The sequence below is a fragment of the Protopterus annectens genome, chromosome 4.part0 (assembly GCF_019279795.1).
Source record: "Protopterus annectens isolate FY-2018-M chromosome 4.part0, PAN1.0, whole genome shotgun sequence".
In the NCBI taxonomy this organism is placed as follows: Eukaryota; Metazoa; Chordata; order Ceratodontiformes; family Protopteridae; genus Protopterus; species Protopterus annectens.
In genome coordinates, this window is record NC_056733.1 from 1,876,651,275 (window position 1) to 1,876,671,654 (window position 20,380).

The window sequence follows — 20,380 nt, forward strand, 5'->3', positions numbered from 1 at the left end:
TGAAGGGTATAAAGTATCCCCTGGACACAATGTTTAGCACCCACTGGTCTGAGGTAATAGCAGCCCAAGCCAGATGGTGCAAGGAGATACGACCCCAGACTGCCTCCAGCACAGAGCAGTCGGGCAGTGCTTCAGGAGTGCTGTGTGGGCTTCTCTGAGAAGGGTTCTCGGAAGCCCTGATTCTGCGGACCCCCTCTGCCTCTGGGGCGGTGTGCCTGCCATCAAATCTCCTTCCCCAGCTGGAAGAAGAGGATTCCTGAGGAGCACCCTGGAAGAAAGACTGTCCTGCAGAACCATAGCTTTTTACTACTCCTCTGAGTTTTCAAGAAGGAACATTGGGGAGTAGAAAACTTGATCCCCACTGCAGACAAGATCTTTCCCTCCTGCTCACTGCGGGTCAATGTTTCCTTTACCGAGGGACCAAAAAGTGTAGATCCATTGAATGGGGCATTGGTAAAGAATGCCTTAAAGTTGTCCGCAAACCCACAAAGGCGAAGCCAGGCATGATGCCTAATAGCAATGCCTGCACCCATCACTTGTGAGGTGGCCTCAACTGCATTCAAGATCAACCTCATCGAGGCATTAGCTAGGGAAGTGAGTGTGGAGAGCTTCAGAGAAACGAACTTAAGGCTCTCCGGAGGCAGCAACTGCGAAAGGGAAGGGGAATGTTCCTAAACCAAATCCCTTTGCAGCCATGTAAAGTGTGCCATGTAAATTTGTAGTCCTAAGTCTGAACGTAGCCGAGGCATACTCGCTTCCCAAAACTGTCAATCGCCCTAGATTCCCTATTAGGGGGATGGACCTTAGTGCTCTGTTCCGCAAGCTCTCTTGGTGGCTGTGGCTTGGTGGCTGTGGCAACCACAATAGCATCTACAGGGACACCTTTTATTCCAGAATAGCTTGTCTTTTGGGGGGGGGGGGCTGAGAAACTTATCCGCCCTCCTGGGGACCGGTTCAACTGTGTCCGGCTCCTTCCACTCCCTGCTAGCAATGAGCTGGACTAACTCGTCCGTAGGGGGAGACACCCAGGAGGAAGATGGGCCCACCCCAAACACCTTCAGGAACACGGATTCCTTGGAGGATGGGGTAGGGGAAGACCAACCATCCCACTCTTTCAGGATCTCGAGTATGTCACCAAAGAACACCTCCTCAGACACATTCTCGAAATCCGTGTCTTCAGTGAGTGACTCTCAAGGGGAGTCTAGGTGCCTCCACCTGCACGTCCTCTTCAGAGGAGGCTTCTCCACCATGGGCTCTGCGGAGGACTCGGAGGAGGGTACCCCTATGGAGGTAATGTCCTTCTGAAGGCAATCCCCGGGGAGCTGACTCTGGACTGATGATCCAGGCTCGCCACCCAAAACAGAACTAGGCAGGGTTGGGTCCAGAGCAGAGGAAGAGGCTGCTAAACAACCAGAGATGGACCCTCTCTATCCCCCGGAAGGCAGATGGACTGGACAAAATTTCACCCTCCTCCCTGCTGGCCATGACCAACTGGGGCGGGAGGGGAGACCCCGGCACAGTACCAACGCCCCCAGTTTGTGTTGATCCTAAGCTATCCCGTGCAGAGGCTCCCAAGAGAAGGGAATGGTCTGAAAACTCTGGACTTTAACACCCCCCCAGTGGCCTCCGGGGATCTCTCAGGCCTGAGGCAGTCAACCCTGAGGGCAAGGAGGTTGAGCCAGCCAGGGACTCGGGTGGAGTGGGAGTGGGAGTGGGAGCATTACCCGACACAGACAGCCTCTCATTAGACAAGCTCTGAACCCAGGGTGCCAAAATCCCAGGAGTCAGACTGGAGAAGAGGAGGCCAGAGGTGGATGTAGCGCTCCTTGGCAAGTGGCTAGGGGACGGAAGCAAGTCTAGCTCCATTTGGGCTTTGAGAAAGCTCCTCATCATCTGGTCCACATCAGATGGGAGCAAACTCCTAGAAGACTGGGAGGAAACTGAAGAATGACCTGAATTGGAGTGTCTGCGGTCCCTAGATGAGGACCTGCTGGGCTTCCTTTTATCACAGACTCTGGAAGTGGCCAGGAGATCAATAATCATAACTGGCTCCAAGGCAGCTGTCGGATCCGAAGACCCGGATGGATCAGAGTGTACAAGATTCCCCATGGACGGATCCGATGAGGGAGCAGAGGGGGATTTTGACCTGATTGGATCAGAGGACCTCAGAGTCTCCAAAGAGTCTGATCTGGCCGGGTGAGCCAAGGCTTTTGGAGTTGATGACCCCAGAGCCGATGCCCCCGAGGCTGGACTCTGACCCGGGACACATGGATCCGATAGCCTGGGGCATTTAGAAGGTGAGTCCCGAGAGGAAGGGGGGCTTCCTCCGACGGGGCTTTGGAGGGGGAGCCCAAGACTATGGGATCCCCTTTGGCCATCCCTTTAAGCAGCTAGACCCTATGGTCTAGGAGAGCCCTGGGATTGAATGCTTCACAAATATTACATATGATCTCCAAATGGGCCTCTCCTTGATAGTAGTCCCACTCCTCATGCGTGTCGGCAGAAGCTAGCTTCCGATCGCATGAGGAGCAACACCTAAAGCTAAAGGGTTTGCCAGCCATAACAAAAAAAAAAAACCCTAGGACACCAACATGAACACACACACAAAACACTCGCACAAGCAGAAGAAAGGGAAGGGAAAAGGGCAGGAAAAACCCTAATGGCCACGGAAAACTAATGGGGGGAACCCTACTAATCCTAAAAGCTACTGAACACTAAAACCCCTGCTATACAGAAGGAAAAAGGGATATAGAGAGACAGAAAGAAACCCAAAAAAGTCACTTGTCTGAACTAGCAAGCTGGAGCAGCAGGGAACATGTCTGTTCATTAATCGCAGCAAACAAAATTTGAGGATTATAGGTAATAGGAACTCATGGGAGGGAAGATCGTGTCGCTCACTTTGCCGGCTTGGATCTGAGGTTAGACCAAGACCCATCCATGATAAATAATGACACAGATAGCATCAGATCCTCTCTTATTCGGCGACTCAGAATACCTGCTCTTCTGAATGAGCTGAAACCTGGGACTAAGGAAAGGGATGTCTGACCTACCCTAGTTAATCTGCTGCCACTGACTCTCTGTAACTTACAACTTTGAACACGGCTTTTTCTTCATACCCATTTCATGAACTTAATGCTCATTCCACATCAAACAGTATTCTGCTTACAATAACCAAATGAAATTTCACAGTTACTGTGTGTAATCATTGCAGAAGCATCATCACACCATACATCTGTTTCTGATCACAATACATGCTCAAGACAAGCACAATTAAAATACAAAAAAAAAAATCTTACCAAACATACAGCACTGACAAATGTTTGCTACCATAAGATAACGCTAAAGGCATTTAGTCATGCTTATTTCAAAAGTAAGGCTAACTATGCTAAAGGCTTACCTTGCACCTCAGTTTCTTCCTCTTCTGGCTCTGATGCCATCTCATTAGCACATGCTGGGTTTTCTTCTGCATTCAGAGAATCAGTGAAATCTTGCCTGGTTATTTCCTTCACAGCCCTTTTCTTCTTTTTAGTTTTAGGTTTCAACTGAGAGTTTCTCTTCAGCTCAAGCTCTGTTTGTTTTTTACCTGTACACATATAAAATTCAGGTTTTAATTATTCATAACAGACAGGTTTTACACAGGGCAATACTACAGAAATATGTACATGTTTGCCATATCAACTGATCTCTGAAAGGGCTCTCTGCACTGGGTGGCATATATAGGTACATTGTCCAAATCTTGGTGGTCTTGTGTTAAAATTTATGTTCCTAGTTGCAGAACACTCACGATCCCAGGATTTCCAGTTCTTAACAGTTAGTCAAACAGGGGGATGTAACTGCAAGAAAAAATACACTGACACATACACAGAACTATAAACATGAAGAGTACCAACTGCCACAATATAGTAGCTAAAGCAACCAAGCAATGAGATAAAGAAAAACACAGCAATGCAGCTAATGCAGAGGTCACGTGATGATCACAGGATTAAGAGAGGACTTATAACTTATCCTGTGAAACCCTCTGCAGTAGATGAAACATTGGGGTAGTTCCCCCAGAAACAACCAGACCACCACATAAATGTAGGAAGAGTGAAAGGCCCAAGATGCATGCACTTTGAAAAGCAGGTTCATTATAGTTGTCCCATTTGAAAAAGAAAATGGCTGTAAGAAAGCTAGTAAAAGCTAACCTTTTGGGTAAAATTCAGTTACTTGCTAGTCAAAGTATGGCCTTGATGGTTGCAAATAATAAATCTGGAAAAATAAGAGAAAAATCAACTAGAAAGAGAGGGAGAAAAACTCTACTGGGCAAGAGTTATACAGCTGTTTAGCAAAAAGCAGTTCTGGTTTCATCTTTGGTACAGCACTGGTCTTCCAGTCATTTAGAGGGAAACAAATAAATCAAATGCATTCAGAGGTGCATAAAATGAGAAATTGGAGGCAACTCTAGTCATATAGCAAAAGGCTGGAAAAATAGAAGTAGCAGCTATAAGTAGCTGTTTAGATAAGCTGATAAAACTATAGAGGATGAAATGAAGGAAAGACTGAATGTGAAGCTTCTCAAGAAAAAAACTACTGCAAAAATAGTAGTACTAGAAAGCATAACATGCAGAGAAAAACCTGAAATTTGCTTTTTTTGCTCCTGAAACTGCTCTCCAAGCTATGTCTGAAGGGTCTGTGGTGAGCGAGTGCTTTACAGCAACGACGGTGAAGGCGAGACCTGGCCTGGATTTAAGGGTATCTGTTGTTTCCACCATAAAAAGATTTTTCTGACAAACCCTAGACTTGGGATTGAAAAAAATAAAGGGTGTTGATGCTGGCACCAAAGAGATTTCAGATACCACTATCTTTCTCATGTGAAGTCTTGCCAGGGGTATCATTAGAATCACAGATGCTATGTGACACAAAATCCTGAGGTATTCCCTTACAGTGACAGAAGTCAGAGTGGAAAACCTTAGAAATAGATCCAGATAAAGATATATTTTTTCATGTGGAGGAAAGGCTCTTTAAACTGAGATGTCTACTTGACATCCCAGGAACACACTTCTGTGTGAAGGAGTCAAGAAAGACTTTTGAATGTTTTCTGAGAACCCAGCTTGTGTAAGAGAGCTCACACCAACAGACAGATTCCTGATACTTTGAAAAAGACTCTGCAAAGATAAGCAAGTCATCTAAACATGGAAAGATATGGATACCATGTAGCCTACAATGAGCAATAAGTGGAGTTAGACACTTTGTGAACACTCTTGAAACAATGGATAGCCCAAAGGCTAAGGCAAAGAACTGATATGATCCTGACACACACAACCTTAACTCATTCACTCCAATGGAGGTCAGGAAGTTTGCACTGTAACTTCCAATGGGCGGAGCCTAAGCCTTTTGAGAAAATCAAATTACATCCTCACATTTCAAACAAATGTTCATATTGCTGGAACCATATGGATTATGAAAGAAGTATAAATGGCAAACTCTTCAGCACAAACTATTTTTACAGTAGTAGTATTCTTTAGGTTCTAGATCTTAAACTGAATTTTATAAACCACAGTAAACACAGTAACTGTTACATTTGTAATATTTTGTAAACAACTTACAATATCTCAGCAACCACACAAGTTAAACATACTGTCAGCAGCATTTTATTCATCTTGCGGAGAGCTTTCATATTTTGTTCTTCTTTCGACTTTTCCCGGTTAGGGGTCACCACAGTGGAACTCTGGTCCGCTAATGACCAACAGTAGATTTTTACAGGGCTGAGGTGCCAGCTTGATGCTCAACCTTCAACGGAGGCACACCCATTCACGCATGTCTTTCAAATGCCACTGGACCGCGGGGAGTACATGCAAACTCCACACAAAAGGCGCTCCAGCAGAGAATCGAACGGGAGAACCTCTTGCTGTGAGGTGACAACGCTACTGCTACACCACCATGACTTCTTGCTGAGAGCTTTCATATGATGCTAAGAAATTCTGTCTGTGTTACTTGGTTGTTGAGATATTTAGAAAAATGTGAAAAGTATATCTATATAAATGAATCTCACAAAAACAACAGTTAATATCTATTTAGCTGCATTAGACAGAGGTCAAATATTAATGCAGTCGAGTTTGCCATTGTATAAGGTTTACAATGAAATATTTTAAAACCTTGTACATAGCATGGTTTTGCAATTACTGATGCAAATATGAACAAGCAATATTTGGCGCCTAGAGGCATCTGTAGGAGTTAACTGCAGATGCACCTGGAGGCGTCACTCAGGTTAAGAAACATCTGAAATCTGGATGCATAGGGATGTGATAAGCATCATTTAAATCTAGTGTTGCCAGGAAATTTGAAAGAGAAAGAAGAGGCAACGTGTTGTAAAGTGGATATCACTTTGAATTTTGGCACTATCAAAAAACAGGTTCAAGAAAGAAAGATCTAGAGCTGATCTCCAAGCATTTTCATTTTTTTGGCACTAGGAACATCCTTGAATAAAAATCCTTCCCACCTGGGAGGGAAGAACTGGTTCTATCACTCCTTGAGACAGCATGTGAAGAACAGGGTAAAATAAGACAGTCAAACCTGGAGGATGAGGAATGAACCCCAGGAAAGGAAGAATTCTCCCACTGCCATCTGCAAAATTGAAGAATGACTTTCAGAGCCCATTTGTCTGAAAATATCTGTTGTCAAACAGAAAAATGGACATTCAGACATTCTGGAAGAAAAAAAAAAAAGTCAGGGTAGGAGGGGTTTTCAAGGTCTTGAATAGTCATTCAAACAGACTGTGCTTGGTTTTGGGAGGTTTGAGACTTCTTTTTGGAACCCCCTTGCCATTTCATCTTAAGTGTCTGTTTACCTGTATTTTGTCAAGACTGCTTATTCTGTTGCCAAAACTGGATGAGGAGATAAAAAATACCTTGGAAAATTTGGAAAAGGACTGAAAATCTTAGAACTTCCCGACATCAGCTTACCCCTTTCATCACACTTTGATCACCTATGCAGCAGAGGGTCCAAAAACTAAACCTCTATCCAAAGAAGAATTTAAAATCTCATTTTTAGCATCATCTGGGAGGTTCTGAGAATGCAGCCATGCAAACCTCCACAAAACAGTACCAGTGGTCATAGCCCTGGAAGAAGTATTAATAGTCATACACGCACTGTAAACAATGACAACCTGTGCAATAGAAAAAAAATAAGTTATTTACAGCAGGTTTTTTCCTCACAAGAAGAGACTATTGATAAAATATCTGTCATACCGTCACACCTTGTCAGAACAAACATTAACATATGAACCTGGCAATTCAAAATTCTGAAAATCAAAGTTGCATAAGTATACACTTTTCCCCATACCTATCAGTAATTTTCCCATCCTTATCAGAAAGGATGGTAATGGAATTAAGTGCTTAGCAGCAGAATAATCAACTAAGGATACAGCTGCTGGGTCAGGTTTGGGAACAGTGTATAAATATTAAAAGACCGAGGAACATTTTACACCCTATTTGACTTTTTAGGGGAAGCTGTCAGGTAAATTGCAGGCAGTAACACACATCCTCTAAAGCAGACAGAGCAGGGGATATAGATGTAGGTTCTGGAAATCTTTATGTAACACACAGAATTTTCTGAGGGTGTGATAAACCTCAATATTCTCCCTCTGAAAACACTGGCACTTTCTACCAATAGTCTCAGAAAATAGCAGTATTCTTAAAGAGAAACCCTACAGAGAGAATCAGAAATTGAGCCTCTGATTCTGAATCAGAAATCTGAGGGGAAAAAAAACTGTATCTAGTCCTGCATCGTCCTGTTCAGATTCAGTCTCTTGAATCTTCTGAGAAAAAGAGGAAACCTTTTGTTTACCAGAAACAACTTTATAAAACGGATCACAGTCTGAATTAACCTCATGCTAGACACAGTAAACTACTCCTTTCCAAGGGAAATTGGGGAGAAGTAGATACGTGCTTCGTTTTCTGTTTCTTTTTTATAGGAAAAATGGCACCAAACAGTATTACTAATGGCAGCAGCAGATTTCCTGGGGATGGGCACAGCATTCTGACAACAGGGAAAATTTGCCTGTCCCTCTCCCAGGAATGACAACAGTGGCTTCTCCTTTGCCCACTGAGGAGATCTCAAAATCCGCAGAGGATTTGGCTAACTCCTGGTCCACAGTAGCTGTAGGTGCTACACCAGAGAGATCCAGGGTATAAGATGAGTTGTCTGAGGTACAAAAAATGACCACAGCTGAGTCACCCACATGTGGCTATGGCAAACTGCTAGCCTGCTGTGGTGGCAAATGCGGTTTGCTAATTTTTTTTTTTTTTTGTGGGCAAAAAAAAGACAAACTGTGGGGATGGTAAAGTGTTACATGGTGCCTTTTTCACAGGGAAGCAAACAGCAATTACCAGTAAGTACCAGTCAAGAAAAGTTACTTTTATGACAGAAAACATACAGTAAAAAGCACTTTAAAATACTATGTTATCTCCACAAAAGTAAAACACAATTTCTCCACAGAAAACATGCTTTAAGTTACTTTACGCCACTTTCAAAGTGAGAAAAAAAAACAAGTGCCCCAGTTAAAGGTACACTGCAGTCTCAAGATGGTCTGTTAAAAACACATTATACAACGATGCTCCATTAACATTCCAAAACGTGCACGCTGATTGGTCAGCGTGCACGTTGTAAATCAGACTTATACTAATGGAAAAAGGTCTGGTCGCCCGGACATTTTCCATTAGTTAAGTCTTTTTTTACAGCAACGGAAAACGCAAGATCTCTGGTGATGTTAAAACACTATTGTTATGTTAACATAGCGCGACAGCTTTAAAAAAAGTAACTGAGATCTTGCTTTCTCCGTTGCTTTTTTTAAAGCTGTCTCGCTATGTTAAATGGGTTTAACATAGCGGGACAGGTTTAAAAAATGCAACAGAGATTCTCCGTTGCTTTTTTTAAAGCTGTCTCACTATGTTAAACTCCTTTAACATAGCGAGACACTTTGTAAAAAGCAACGGAGATCTTGCTTTCTCCGTTGCTTTTTTTTAAAGCTGTTTCACTATGTTAAATGGGTTTAATATAGCGAGACACTTTGTAAGAAGCAACGGAGATCTTGCTTTCTCCGTTACTTCCACCCACAGCTCTGATGCACTGCGTAAGCATGCACAGTACATCAGAACTGCCGCAGAATACCACACAGCTGCGGAAGGGCAGCAAGGAGGCATTATACAATGCCATTATTTAAGAAAAGTAATTATTTATTTTCTTAAATAATGTTATTGTATAATAGCAATAACCCACTTCTGGGTGTGGGTAATGCGGGATTTACCCACAGTTGTCTGTTTGGCCACTCGAGCTTCGCCCTCATAACCAAACCACACCAACCGGGGGGTAAATCCAGCATTATCCATAGCCAGGCATGGGTTATTGCTATAATACTCCTTGCTTTAAAATAACTTATCTGAAGAGGAAACAAATAATGAAAATGGAAGTTTTTTTCTCTGAGAGAAAAGCAAAAGACAAAGTTTGATCCTTGAAAGGCTTAGAGGAATGTATTTTTGGAAGCTTTAAAGCTCTGGAGGATTTCATGCCCAAAATTATCTTTTACTTAGCTCAGCTTGAGCTGCCTGACAGCTTGAGTGAGTGGAAGATGCCCTGAAGCTTTAAAAGCTGGCTGTCATATCCTTGGCAGGAAATAACCCATATAGCTAAGACTACTGCAGCAGTGGTCAATACGATGAACATTAATTGGGATCTTTACTTTTCTTGCTGTGAAAATTAAGCGTCACCTGAGTAAAAGGTGACCTTACATATCAACAAAAAACCTCTTTGAAGAGCAGCTTAAGCAAAGTCTGAAATGATGATGAGGATGTGTGTGTGCAGACATGGGGAAATAACGGCTAAACACCCTTTGCCATAGTAGTAAACAGGCCATAAGATAGTAACTCACAAAAACGTTTAAGAAGCAGAGTTATTAATCACAGATAGGGCCCTGGTTATAGGTGTGGCACCAACTAGAACATTTTCTACACTGTTTAACACAAGATATCCTAGTAGCAACATTTCTTGCCTCCTTTATTACCTGCTGTAAATCCTCATGTAAAGGGTGCCTAAAAGGTATCAGAACTGAATCATCTAGACATTCAGTTGAAGTTCTTTGACAACAGGATGCATTAAAGTTCCAGTCTTGTATGAATAGATGAAATCTTTGAGGAAGCTTCTGGAAACTGCACCTGGCCAGTAGGGAGAACCAGTGTTGCCTGAACTACACTGCAGTCACCAGAAAGTACAGTTGTGTACACTTACCATAAATGTAGATGTTCAAGTGCATTCACTGTTGCAGTCATCATATTTGGGTTATCTGCCTGCAGGTAGCCCTCAGCCAGCCTGAATACCAGAGTCTTTGGATTCCTGTGTCAGATGCAGTCTCTTCTTCCATGACGTCAGGTTGTCAGGGGTATAAAACATGCAGCCGACGCCATTACATCAGTTTTTCTTGCCCCAGATGTCAGGTTCCCCCACAGTGGGAAGCAATTATATGTTATGGTACACTTCCATCAAAAAGCAAATACACCAGAAAAACTTAAATATACCAACCAAGAAGGAAAGGTAGAGCCAAGAGAAGTCAGGGGGCTGGAGGGAGGATAATCAGGACTGCAATAGTGAATACATTCCAACATCTACATTTATGGTAAGTGTACACAACTGCACTATGTTCTTCGTGTTTCACTGTTGCAGTCATCACATTTGGGTTGAATTCCCAAAGCTAAGGAAGGGAGGAGGAAGTTAAAAGACCATTAGGGCCAGCTATTAAGCCCTGCAAGACTGCAGTGGCAAAACAAGCTCTGGATTTAGAAAAAATAGGCATGTGGTAATGCTTGGTGAAAGTATGTACAGAGCTCCAGGTAGCAGCTACTAAGATGTCCCTGGTAGGGACTCCTCTGAGAAAGGCTGCAGAGGTAGATGCAGCCCTAGTTGAATGTGATCGTATCCCCTGTGGGGTAGATTTCCATGGTGCTTGTAGCAGGAATGAATGCAATGGGCTATCCATTTGGAAATGGTTTGCTTTGAAATGGCCTTCCCCTCTGGCCCTGCAGCAAAGCCAACTAGCAGCTGTTCAGATTTTCTGAAGGCTTAGTCCTGTCCAAATAAAATCTAAGTTGTCTGTGCACGTCCAGAGAGTGCAGTATTCGTTCCCCTTTGTTTTGTGGATTAGGGAAAAAAGTAGGCACATGAATGGACTGATTTAGAGCCACACTAGACACCACCTTGGGCATAAAGGAAGGATTGGTCCAGAGGGAAACCCGGTCTGCATCTTAGATAATGAAGGGTTCCACTGCCATGAGAGCCTGTAATTCAGACACTCTTCTTGCTGAAGTGATGGCCAGAGGGAAGGCTGTTTTCCAAGAAAGGAATTTCAACTCTGCTGTTGCAGCTGGCTCAAAGGGGGGGGGGGGGTGAGCTTTTCCAATACAAAGTTAAGGTCCCAGGCTGGAGTGGGGGCTCTCCTGGGAGGTCTTAAATTTTTGGCCCCTCTAAAGAATTGTTTTAGCAGGGGGGTGAGAGAAGAGGGGTGGCTCATTATTATAATGTGCTGAAATGGCAGAGGCATGAATTTTAATTGAGAAGGATAGGCCCCTATGGAGCATTTCTGTTAAGTACTGAAGAATAAGAGGTAAGCTGGGCACCATTGTGCCCAACCCCTGAGTCTGGCTCCAGGAACAGTATATTTTCCACTTTACAGCATAAGATTTTCTAGTACTAGGCCTCCTTGCCTCCAGAATGACATCTAGCACCTTCTTATTGAGGGATGCTATTGGAGAGCTCAAGGAATTAAAAAAAGTCACAAAGCACAAACTGAAGCAGATAAACACAAAAGGCAGAAGTAGTAGCTGGACTGAACCCACTCAAAGTAATGCAGGCTGCAAATCACCATACAGTTGTAGAATGCAGAATCCACTAACTTCAGACCAAAAAAATCCAAGGATGAGCGCTTTCGTCCAGAAAGATCTAGACTTCAGCAGACAATTTACCCCACATAGTTACTTCCTTCTTATACATTTCAAACAGGAAGCTCCACCCAGTTATAAACTAATCAATTATGTCATTAAACGCACAATATTTACAGTCACTGAATTTAAAAAGCAGACAAAATACAAACTGAAAAAGTTCATGGAACACACCACCCTAAAAACACACTATATATAAACACTGCTTCATAAAATGACAATGTACAATAAACATTTAAATAAGTAGAATGTGTTAAAACAATAAATGTGTAATTAAATACTAAAAACTAGATATAGTAGAAAATGTTAAGAGAAATAAATACACTTAACATAATAAATACTGAACATGTGAATTATTTAAAATGTATAATGGAGAAATATATATATATCAAATATTTATGTGTGTGTGTGTGTGTGTGTATATATATATATATATATATATATATATATATATATATATATATATATATATATATATATATATTAATCTTTCCAGTGCCTTTAGTTTTAAAATTGGGCTAATGGAAATGTGCTCATCCAGGCCTGGCCAATTCCCAGCATTCAAATGTAATTGCCAGTATAATTCTCTCTCAAGTAATAGTGACCATGCACCACCCCTCATGTTGGTACTGATACTGTCTATAATAAAAAAATTGGAACTTATGGTCATTATACTCAAACATGTTTACTAAGAGAATTTGTTTCTTTTTTATTCCTTATGTCATACAGGTGTTCGTATATGCGATTTTTTAACTTTCTATTAGTCTTGCCTATGTAAAAGCAAGAACAGGTGGTACGCATGGCACAGTAAATCACTTTCTCCGAGTTACAGTTGTATTTCTGATTGATTCTGATTTCGATATTATTGATGTCAAAAATATTGCCTTCTTTAATGTAACTGCAATAGTTACATCTGTCACATTTGTTCATAGAACCTGACCTGTGGTTTGGGTAAGAGTTACTGCTCTCAGTTATGTTTTTTATATTCTTACCTTTCCTATATATCATAATAGGTTGCGGTCCTATTAGTGGTCTGATGTTCTTGTCATGTCTCAAAATAGACCAGTTTTTTAAGATGTTTCTTACTATGCAACTATCTTGAGTGAATACAGTGATGAAAGAAGTCTTATAATCATTCTTACTTGCAACATTGTCAGTTTCTTGATTACTGGTGGAAGGACCACTGTCAGTCATATTAGAAGAAAATAAAGGTACATAAAACCCACGCTCTCGTTAACCACCTCAAATCATTATATCACTAACGAACTTACAAGGATAGCCTCTTTTTTGAAACATATTTTTCAAGTTGTCACATTCATCTAAATATTCATCAATATCAGATACCATACGGGCTGCACACACAAACTGTCCCTTAACTATTGCTTTCTTTTGTTCGACTGGGTGTGTGCTAGAAAAATGCAGTAGTGAGTTCAAATAAGTGCTTTTCCTAAAGAGTTTTTAAAGAAATCTCTTATTTTTATAAACCTTTTCCTGAAAGATGTCTAAAAAGGAAATGTTGTCAAGGTCTCTGGTATAGGTAAACTTTAGAAATTCTTTGGTGGTTCCAATATAATTTATAAAATCATCAGAAAGACTTCTGCTTTGTTGCCAAAAAGGTGGTCTTGGTTTAAGGGAGCATCCTTTAATTTAGCTTTAACATGATCTGGCAAGTTTTGCTCCTTAAGCCAAGCATGCCTTCTAAGCACAGACCCAGTGACAGCAGCCCTGCAAGATGCTTCTAAAGTGTCAAAACCACATTGCAAAGTATGTTTGCCAACTTGTTCTGCAGAATGCATTAATTCCTGTAATTCTGTGTGTTCAGCACAGTCAGGAATCATCATTTTCTGTTTAAGTAGTCCCATAATATGCTGCTGATACTTTAACATATGAAACTGGCAATTTCAAGCCCTTATGGCCAAATTAGTAGAAGTATATACCTTCTTACCCCATCTGTCTAAGGCTCTAAAATCTCTATCAGAAGGGGTAGTATTTTTGGCAGCGGTAGCCTTAATGCCTTTTGGTCCTTGGGAAATGGTCTCTGGATCCGCAATATGATTCTTGAAGAGGAAACTTGTGAGATTCAGGTACTCTAATACCAGTCAGGTTTTTTGGGATCTGGAGGTAAAGTGTCTGGGGAAAGGCTAGATTCCAAGAAAGCATCATCTACAATGTCCAGTCCAGGAGGGATAGCTAAAGGCCTGTGATGAGGAAGGAGTAAGAATTCCCCAAGTCTCTTTTTGGAGTCAGACTAATCCTGGCTTTCCCAGTGGAAATGCTCCCCAAGAGTGTGCAAGGTTTCACCGAAAGAAAAATCTTTTGGAGGGCAAGCAGAGGGAATGGAATCATCTGCTTCAGAATCCTCATAGGTAGATAAGGGCAAATCCTGGTAATCAGAAGGAGCAAAGATATCAGATTCCTGATCAGAAGACTCAGAAGGAAAAAATCAGTTCTAGGTCTCTTAGAAGGGGAAGGCTGGCTTCCCCTAATTAAGGTAATAAGGTCTTCAGCCATTCTAAGCATTTGTTTTTTAGGCATATGGGCCTGAGCCTGCTGTTTGGTCTTTGGTTTTCTAGGCATGGTGCGAGTTTTAGGCCTGGATGAAGATGATGGCATCGGCTTAAAATGCAAGTCTGTCGGCCTGAATACACCCTTTGAAGCCGGTGCATGCACAGCAGTTCCGGACCCATCCAAGGTAGAGACATCCGCAGGTTCCATTGTCGAAGAAGCATCTTGCGGCACACCAGACTCTGAATGGGTCTCAGAGGCCAGCGAATCTGAAGTAGCGGGTATCAGGGGCTGCAAAAGTGCCCGAGTACCAGCGGACTGGCGACTAGCTTAACGGAAGCATAGTTGACAGTTTTGGACCTATGCGTTCTCTGTCTTTATCCTTACTTTTTTTGGAAGATGTAGTCGGATGGCTTAACAAAGCCATTTTAGAGTACTGAGACAGAGTACGAAAGTAATTTGCTGCAAAGATAGCCAGATGACAAATAGTTCGGGGGTTGGATAAGGCACAAAACCGACAGCGAGGGACGTGGTGGTCTGGGCCTATAGAGGATGCAGTCCGAATGAAAATCTCTATGAGGTATTTGCTTTCCACGGGTAAGACAATTGTTAACTTTTACTGACATCAGTTGGAGCAAGAAAAAAAGATCCCCAACGGGGTACTTATCTTTTTCGAAGACTTCGATCTGAAACTCGAAAATTAAAATTTCAGGAGTCGGCTGACCGGCACTTGCAAACTGCTTCTGCTTCGGGCACTGCACAGCAAGAAAGACTGATGTAATGGCGTCGGCTGCATGTTTTATACCCCTGACGACTTGACGTAATAGAAGAGACAGCATCCGATGCAGGAATCCAAAGACTCTGGTATTCAGGTCGGCTGAGGGCTACCTGCAGGCAGATAACCCAAATGTGATGACTGCAACAGTGAAACATGAAGAACATAAATTTTTGAGATTTCTTCTGAATCTTCAGAATGACTGGATATCAGTGGAAAAGGTGGAAATGCATATAACAACATTCCAACCACAGGAAAGAAAATGCATCTGTTTTCCAACCCTACCTGCAAGGAGTCTCGTAGTGGTGCTGCAGTAGCGTTGTCGCCTCACAGTAAGACGTTGTCATGTTCGATTCTTAGCTAGAGCATCTTCTGTGTGGAGACATGCATGAATGGGCGTACCTTCGTTGAAGGTTGTGTGTGTCAGGGCCGGCAACTCAGCACGTAAAAATCTACTGCCAATCATTAGCGGACCGGAGTTCCGCTGTGGCGACCCCTAACCGGGAAAAGCCGAAAGACAACAACCTGCAAGGAGTCTCAGTGGAGAATTTATAGTGGTTTGTTTTGAAAAGCAGCACAAATCTATTTGAGGTGTTCCTTACAACTGGATCCACTTCTAGAAGACCCCCTCATTCAATTTCCATTCATGAGGATCTGTCTGCATCCTGCTCAGCTAGTGTGACACATTTTGCTCTGACACTATGGAAGATACTTGGGAGCTTACATAAATCTATTGAGCAAACTCCCCAAGTCATTATAGCCAGCCTGCACAGGGAGTAAGATCTGGTGCCCCCCCTGTTTATGTACTACATCAATGTAGTATTGTCCGTAATCACTTAACAGTCCCCGGTACCACAGGTCATGAAGAGATTCTAAAGCATGGAACACAGATAACACCTCTGACATTTATGCACTTTGGTCTGTCTGAACTGTTCCACAGGCCTTTCACCTTTGCCCCATATAAACTACTTCCCAAGCAAAAGCAGATACATATTATTGCCTTCACCAATGCAGTTCTTTCTTGATAAAGCCCAAAACTGGAAACTGAAAATACCAGAGAATGAGAATATGGTCCACTTGTGCTTTTATGTAAACACAAAATTTTTCTCATATATGACCTAGCAACACAATCCAGAGATATTTTCTGGCTAAAGCCTCAGTCTTACAGCAGAAGATCAGGAAAGTTTCCAGATACAAATTCACCTTTTCCTAGGTTAAGAATGCTTTTGAAAGGACAAATCTAGAAGGCAGTCTACGAGCAGAGTCCTGTGTGACAGAATGAAAAAAAGGATTTCTGAACAATTGTTTGGAAGCCCAGAGCAGTATAGTGAAGAAACCCATGCTAAGGGCTCCTGACATCTGGCAACACTGCCAAGATCAGTATGTCATCTAAATAAGGAAACAATGTGAATGCCTTGCAGTCTACAATGAGCTATCTTTGGAGCTACACATTTTGTAAACACCCTAGGAGTTGTAGCTAACTCAAAGGGTAATGCAGACAGATTATAATGTGACCCAGAAACAGAATCTAAGAAAGTTGTTAAAAACTCTGGCTATTGGAATGTGATAACCATCTTTAAGGTCTAATGTTACCTAAAATTTAGAAGAGGAATGACTGGTAATAGACCTTGAGGGGTCAACATTCTGAATTTTGGTACTTTTACAAAACAAATGAGAAAGGGAAGATCTAGAACTTGTCTCCAGGAAATCTCATTATTTGAACTAGAAATATACTGGAGTTGATGTCCTCTTCCCTTTGGCCTAAAGACACTGGCACAATTACTCCTTAGGTAAGCATGTATTGGAGAACGAGGAAAAAAATCTCCAATTGTTATTACCTCTGCTTCTTAAATGTTTGTGTGAGTTACTATAATATGGCTTGTTTACTACTTTGGCAAAGGGTATTTATCACCCATTTCACCATGACTACACATGGATCCTCATCATCATTTCAGTCTTTACTCAAGCTGTTCTACAAAGAGATTTTTTTTGTGTTGACATGCAAGGTCAGTGACTATAATCTTCCTGAACCATTACTTCCCAGGAGTCTGAAACAATCTGATGCCAAAAGGAAAGACCGAGAGCCAGTTTCTGGGAGAGAAAGGTAGGGCAGGAGGAAGGAATGCTAGAGTCGTTCTGAAGACATAGCTTGTGCCTTTTAGGAAAGGATCCCTGTTTTTATTGCTCCCCTCCTGCTCTTTTTTTTTTCCTTTTTGTCAGAAGATAGCAAGTATTGATTATTTTCTCTTAAAAAAACAGGTGGTTTACAAGATTTATAACGTCTTGAAAAATTATGTAGCTTCCTGAATTAAATTTTCTCTGTCAAACTATTTGAAAACCTGAGTACCAGCATGAGCCAAACAAAACCTCCTTGTCTAAAGTAGAGTTTAAAATGTTAGACTTCAGCTCAAAAGAAAATTTTTCAGTACATACTAAAACTCATCTTCTCACAACTGTACCGGAAGTAGTGGCCCTAGACACAGTATCTGTACAGTCATACACACTCTTCAAAGCATATTTGGAAACCTGAGACAGGTTTGACATTGTACAACTCAAACAGGGCCTACGTTCTTAAAGAAGTCTAGTAGAACAATCTCACAAGCTGCCAACACCTGCCAGAATAAACTGGAAGGAGGAAATTATCTTATGAAATCTGTCTAACATTCCACCAACTTGTCCACAGGGGAAGTGGTGTTAGTGTGAAGTCTTTGGTGACCAAAGGCTGAGAATCAGGGTAATTGCAGGCATCACTTAATACATCCTTTAAGGCCTGCATAATAAGAGGAATGGGTATAGCCTTAACCTAGTTATTCTTCTTGTATGGATTTCTGCTTTTCAAGACAGAAACCATGCAATAAACTCCTAAGCTGATGTCCTTCCAAGGGGCTAGCCCAGTGATGGCAAACCTATGACACACACGTATCAGGTGATGCACGCCATGACGTTTTGGGTGACACGTCAACAATCACCAACACCTGAGTTAACACAGATGCTAATTTTACATTCGTTGCTCATGTGAAGTACACTGAATTATCTTGTGCCAGGAGCTTTTGACATGCCAAACACAAAAGGTTTGCCATCAGTGGGCTAGCCAATAAGTAGTCAATGTAGAGATGTGGCCAGAATACAACCCAACAGTCAAAGGCTACTACAGCAGTGAGAATGATGACTGTTTCCTGATTAACACAGCATCCCTAGGAGTGCTACAACATCCTCAGGGAATGAAGAGTTTCAAAAGTCAGGCTTGTTGTCTCAAAACTACCCTTGTAGCAAATGCATCTATGGCATCATAACTACACTTGAACATATGTCTATGCAGCTTGGGTAGTACTGAGTTAACCTTTGTTTATTTTTTTACATTTGTTTGATGTTGTCAAGCAGACCCATCTATGGAGTTAACATCTGTTCAAAGACGAAACCGCAATAACTATTAATACTTAACTTTTTCTTTGACTATACAGCTTATGCACATATCTAGAATTTAGAATTCTTGAGCTTAAGTTTCAGGATTTTTTTTTGTTTTGTTTTCAACCAGTCATCATTTGGTATTTTAGATTTTGGGGTATTCTAATTTGTGTTAAAGATGAAGAGCTATTATACACACAGCCATTCTGGTCTAAAACAGTGGACTACCACTACTACTACATTTTTTCGGGGCACCAATTACACATCCATTCATTAATGAAAAACATGCTAACCTTTGGGAGGCCTTGTAAACTCTTGCTTGGAAACCATCCAATTATGCACAGTGAAGTCATCTGCTCCAGTCCATATGCTATCTGGATCTACTGGAGACCACCGGACACAAAGCAACCTTCCTTTATGGCCTCGATAATTACACAATGGTTCCTCCTTTAAAACATCCCAAACCTAATGGAGAAATGTCATATATTAAGTTAACTTTGCAGTTATGCTGCATCATTAAAATTTGCAGATGTAAACAACTATCAGTAAAAGTAACTTGTTTAATAGGTGTGCATGTATAATTTATTTAAAAAAAGACTAAAACTGCAACCTACTGTTCACCTGCATCATTATACAGTATTAATTTTACTTTTATAAAATTTTTCCGCTACTGCAACTGTCTTTTATCCTGGGTCATGTTTAACTAGCCCCTCCTGCATCAACCCATATATCAGTTAAATAAAAATACAACACAACATACTTAACCAAAAGATAAAAATATATTACCTCTACTCTTCTACTCCTTTTGGCTGGTCCAGTTAGGGGTTGCCATAGAGTATCAGTCAGTAGAATGACTGGCAGCACAGTTTTATGATGTTGAGTTGCCAGCTCGGTGCCTAACCTTCCATAGAAGGTACACACACACACGGCTAGTTTAGAATGTCCAATCTTGGGAATGCAGAAGGAAACCCAGGTGAACACAGAGAGGATACGCAGACTCTGCACAGAAGGGACCCCAGCCAAGAATCAAATGCATTACCCCTACTCTAAGAGTAAATAATTACACAGTAAGTACAATGTACCCCTACAAATACCTGATTACCTTCTTCTCTAAACTCAGAATTCTTAGATGAACCCTGTTACCTGTGCTGTACCATCATAAGAGGCAGACACTAATCTTCCATCATGGTGAGGACTCCAAGCAAGACTTGTAATTTTAGCTGTATGTCCAGGCAGAGTTCTGTATGGCGCAGGTATTAAGGCTGGAGTATCTGGTGGATTCTCTAAAATGTGCATGTTGGGGAAGAAGGAGACAGCAAAACAGAAACATTAATGAAGATTAAACTTGTTCATCTGGAAAACAGACAGAGAAACAGTAAAAAGTAAAACTATAAAGCAAAATACTGAGTGTTAACAGCTCAATGGTTAAAGCAGTGAGCTGTGGAAAACATGCAGATCAGATTCTATTGCTCCTACATGAACACTAATACTGTGAACAAACCACTTAAGCACTCCCTGTTGCTCTTGAAAAGACACTTGTCAGCTTACAATGAACAAAATAAAAAAGACAACACAATTCTCAGAGGAACACATGAAGAAAAAAAAAAAACAAACAAAAATGCAGAAAAAAAGATAGACTGAAATAAGAATAATCATACAGCAGAACAACATGTAAGGAACGGTTTCATAAACTTAGTTCATAACTGAAAGTCTAATGAAGAGGCTTCCTTCA

General features: G+C 41.5%; 1 protein-coding gene across 3 annotated transcripts in view; it reads right to left on the reverse strand.

Annotated features, from left to right (window-relative positions):
• The window catches only part of GEMIN5 (gem nuclear organelle associated protein 5), a 1,677,795-nt gene that overhangs the window by 1,253,671 nt on the left and 403,744 nt on the right, over window positions 1-20,380 (reverse strand). For all 3 annotated transcript variants that reach the window (XM_044069545.1, XM_044069544.1, XM_044069546.1), the window contains 3 exons: window positions 19,792-19,931; window positions 18,942-19,113; window positions 3,398-3,583 (listed from right to left, as the gene is read on the reverse strand). In XM_044069545.1, coding sequence (XP_043925480.1) covers window positions 3,398-3,583; window positions 18,942-19,113; window positions 19,792-19,931 — 498 coding nt within the window. The remainder of the gene's footprint in view (window positions 1-3,397; window positions 3,584-18,941; window positions 19,114-19,791; window positions 19,932-20,380) is intronic.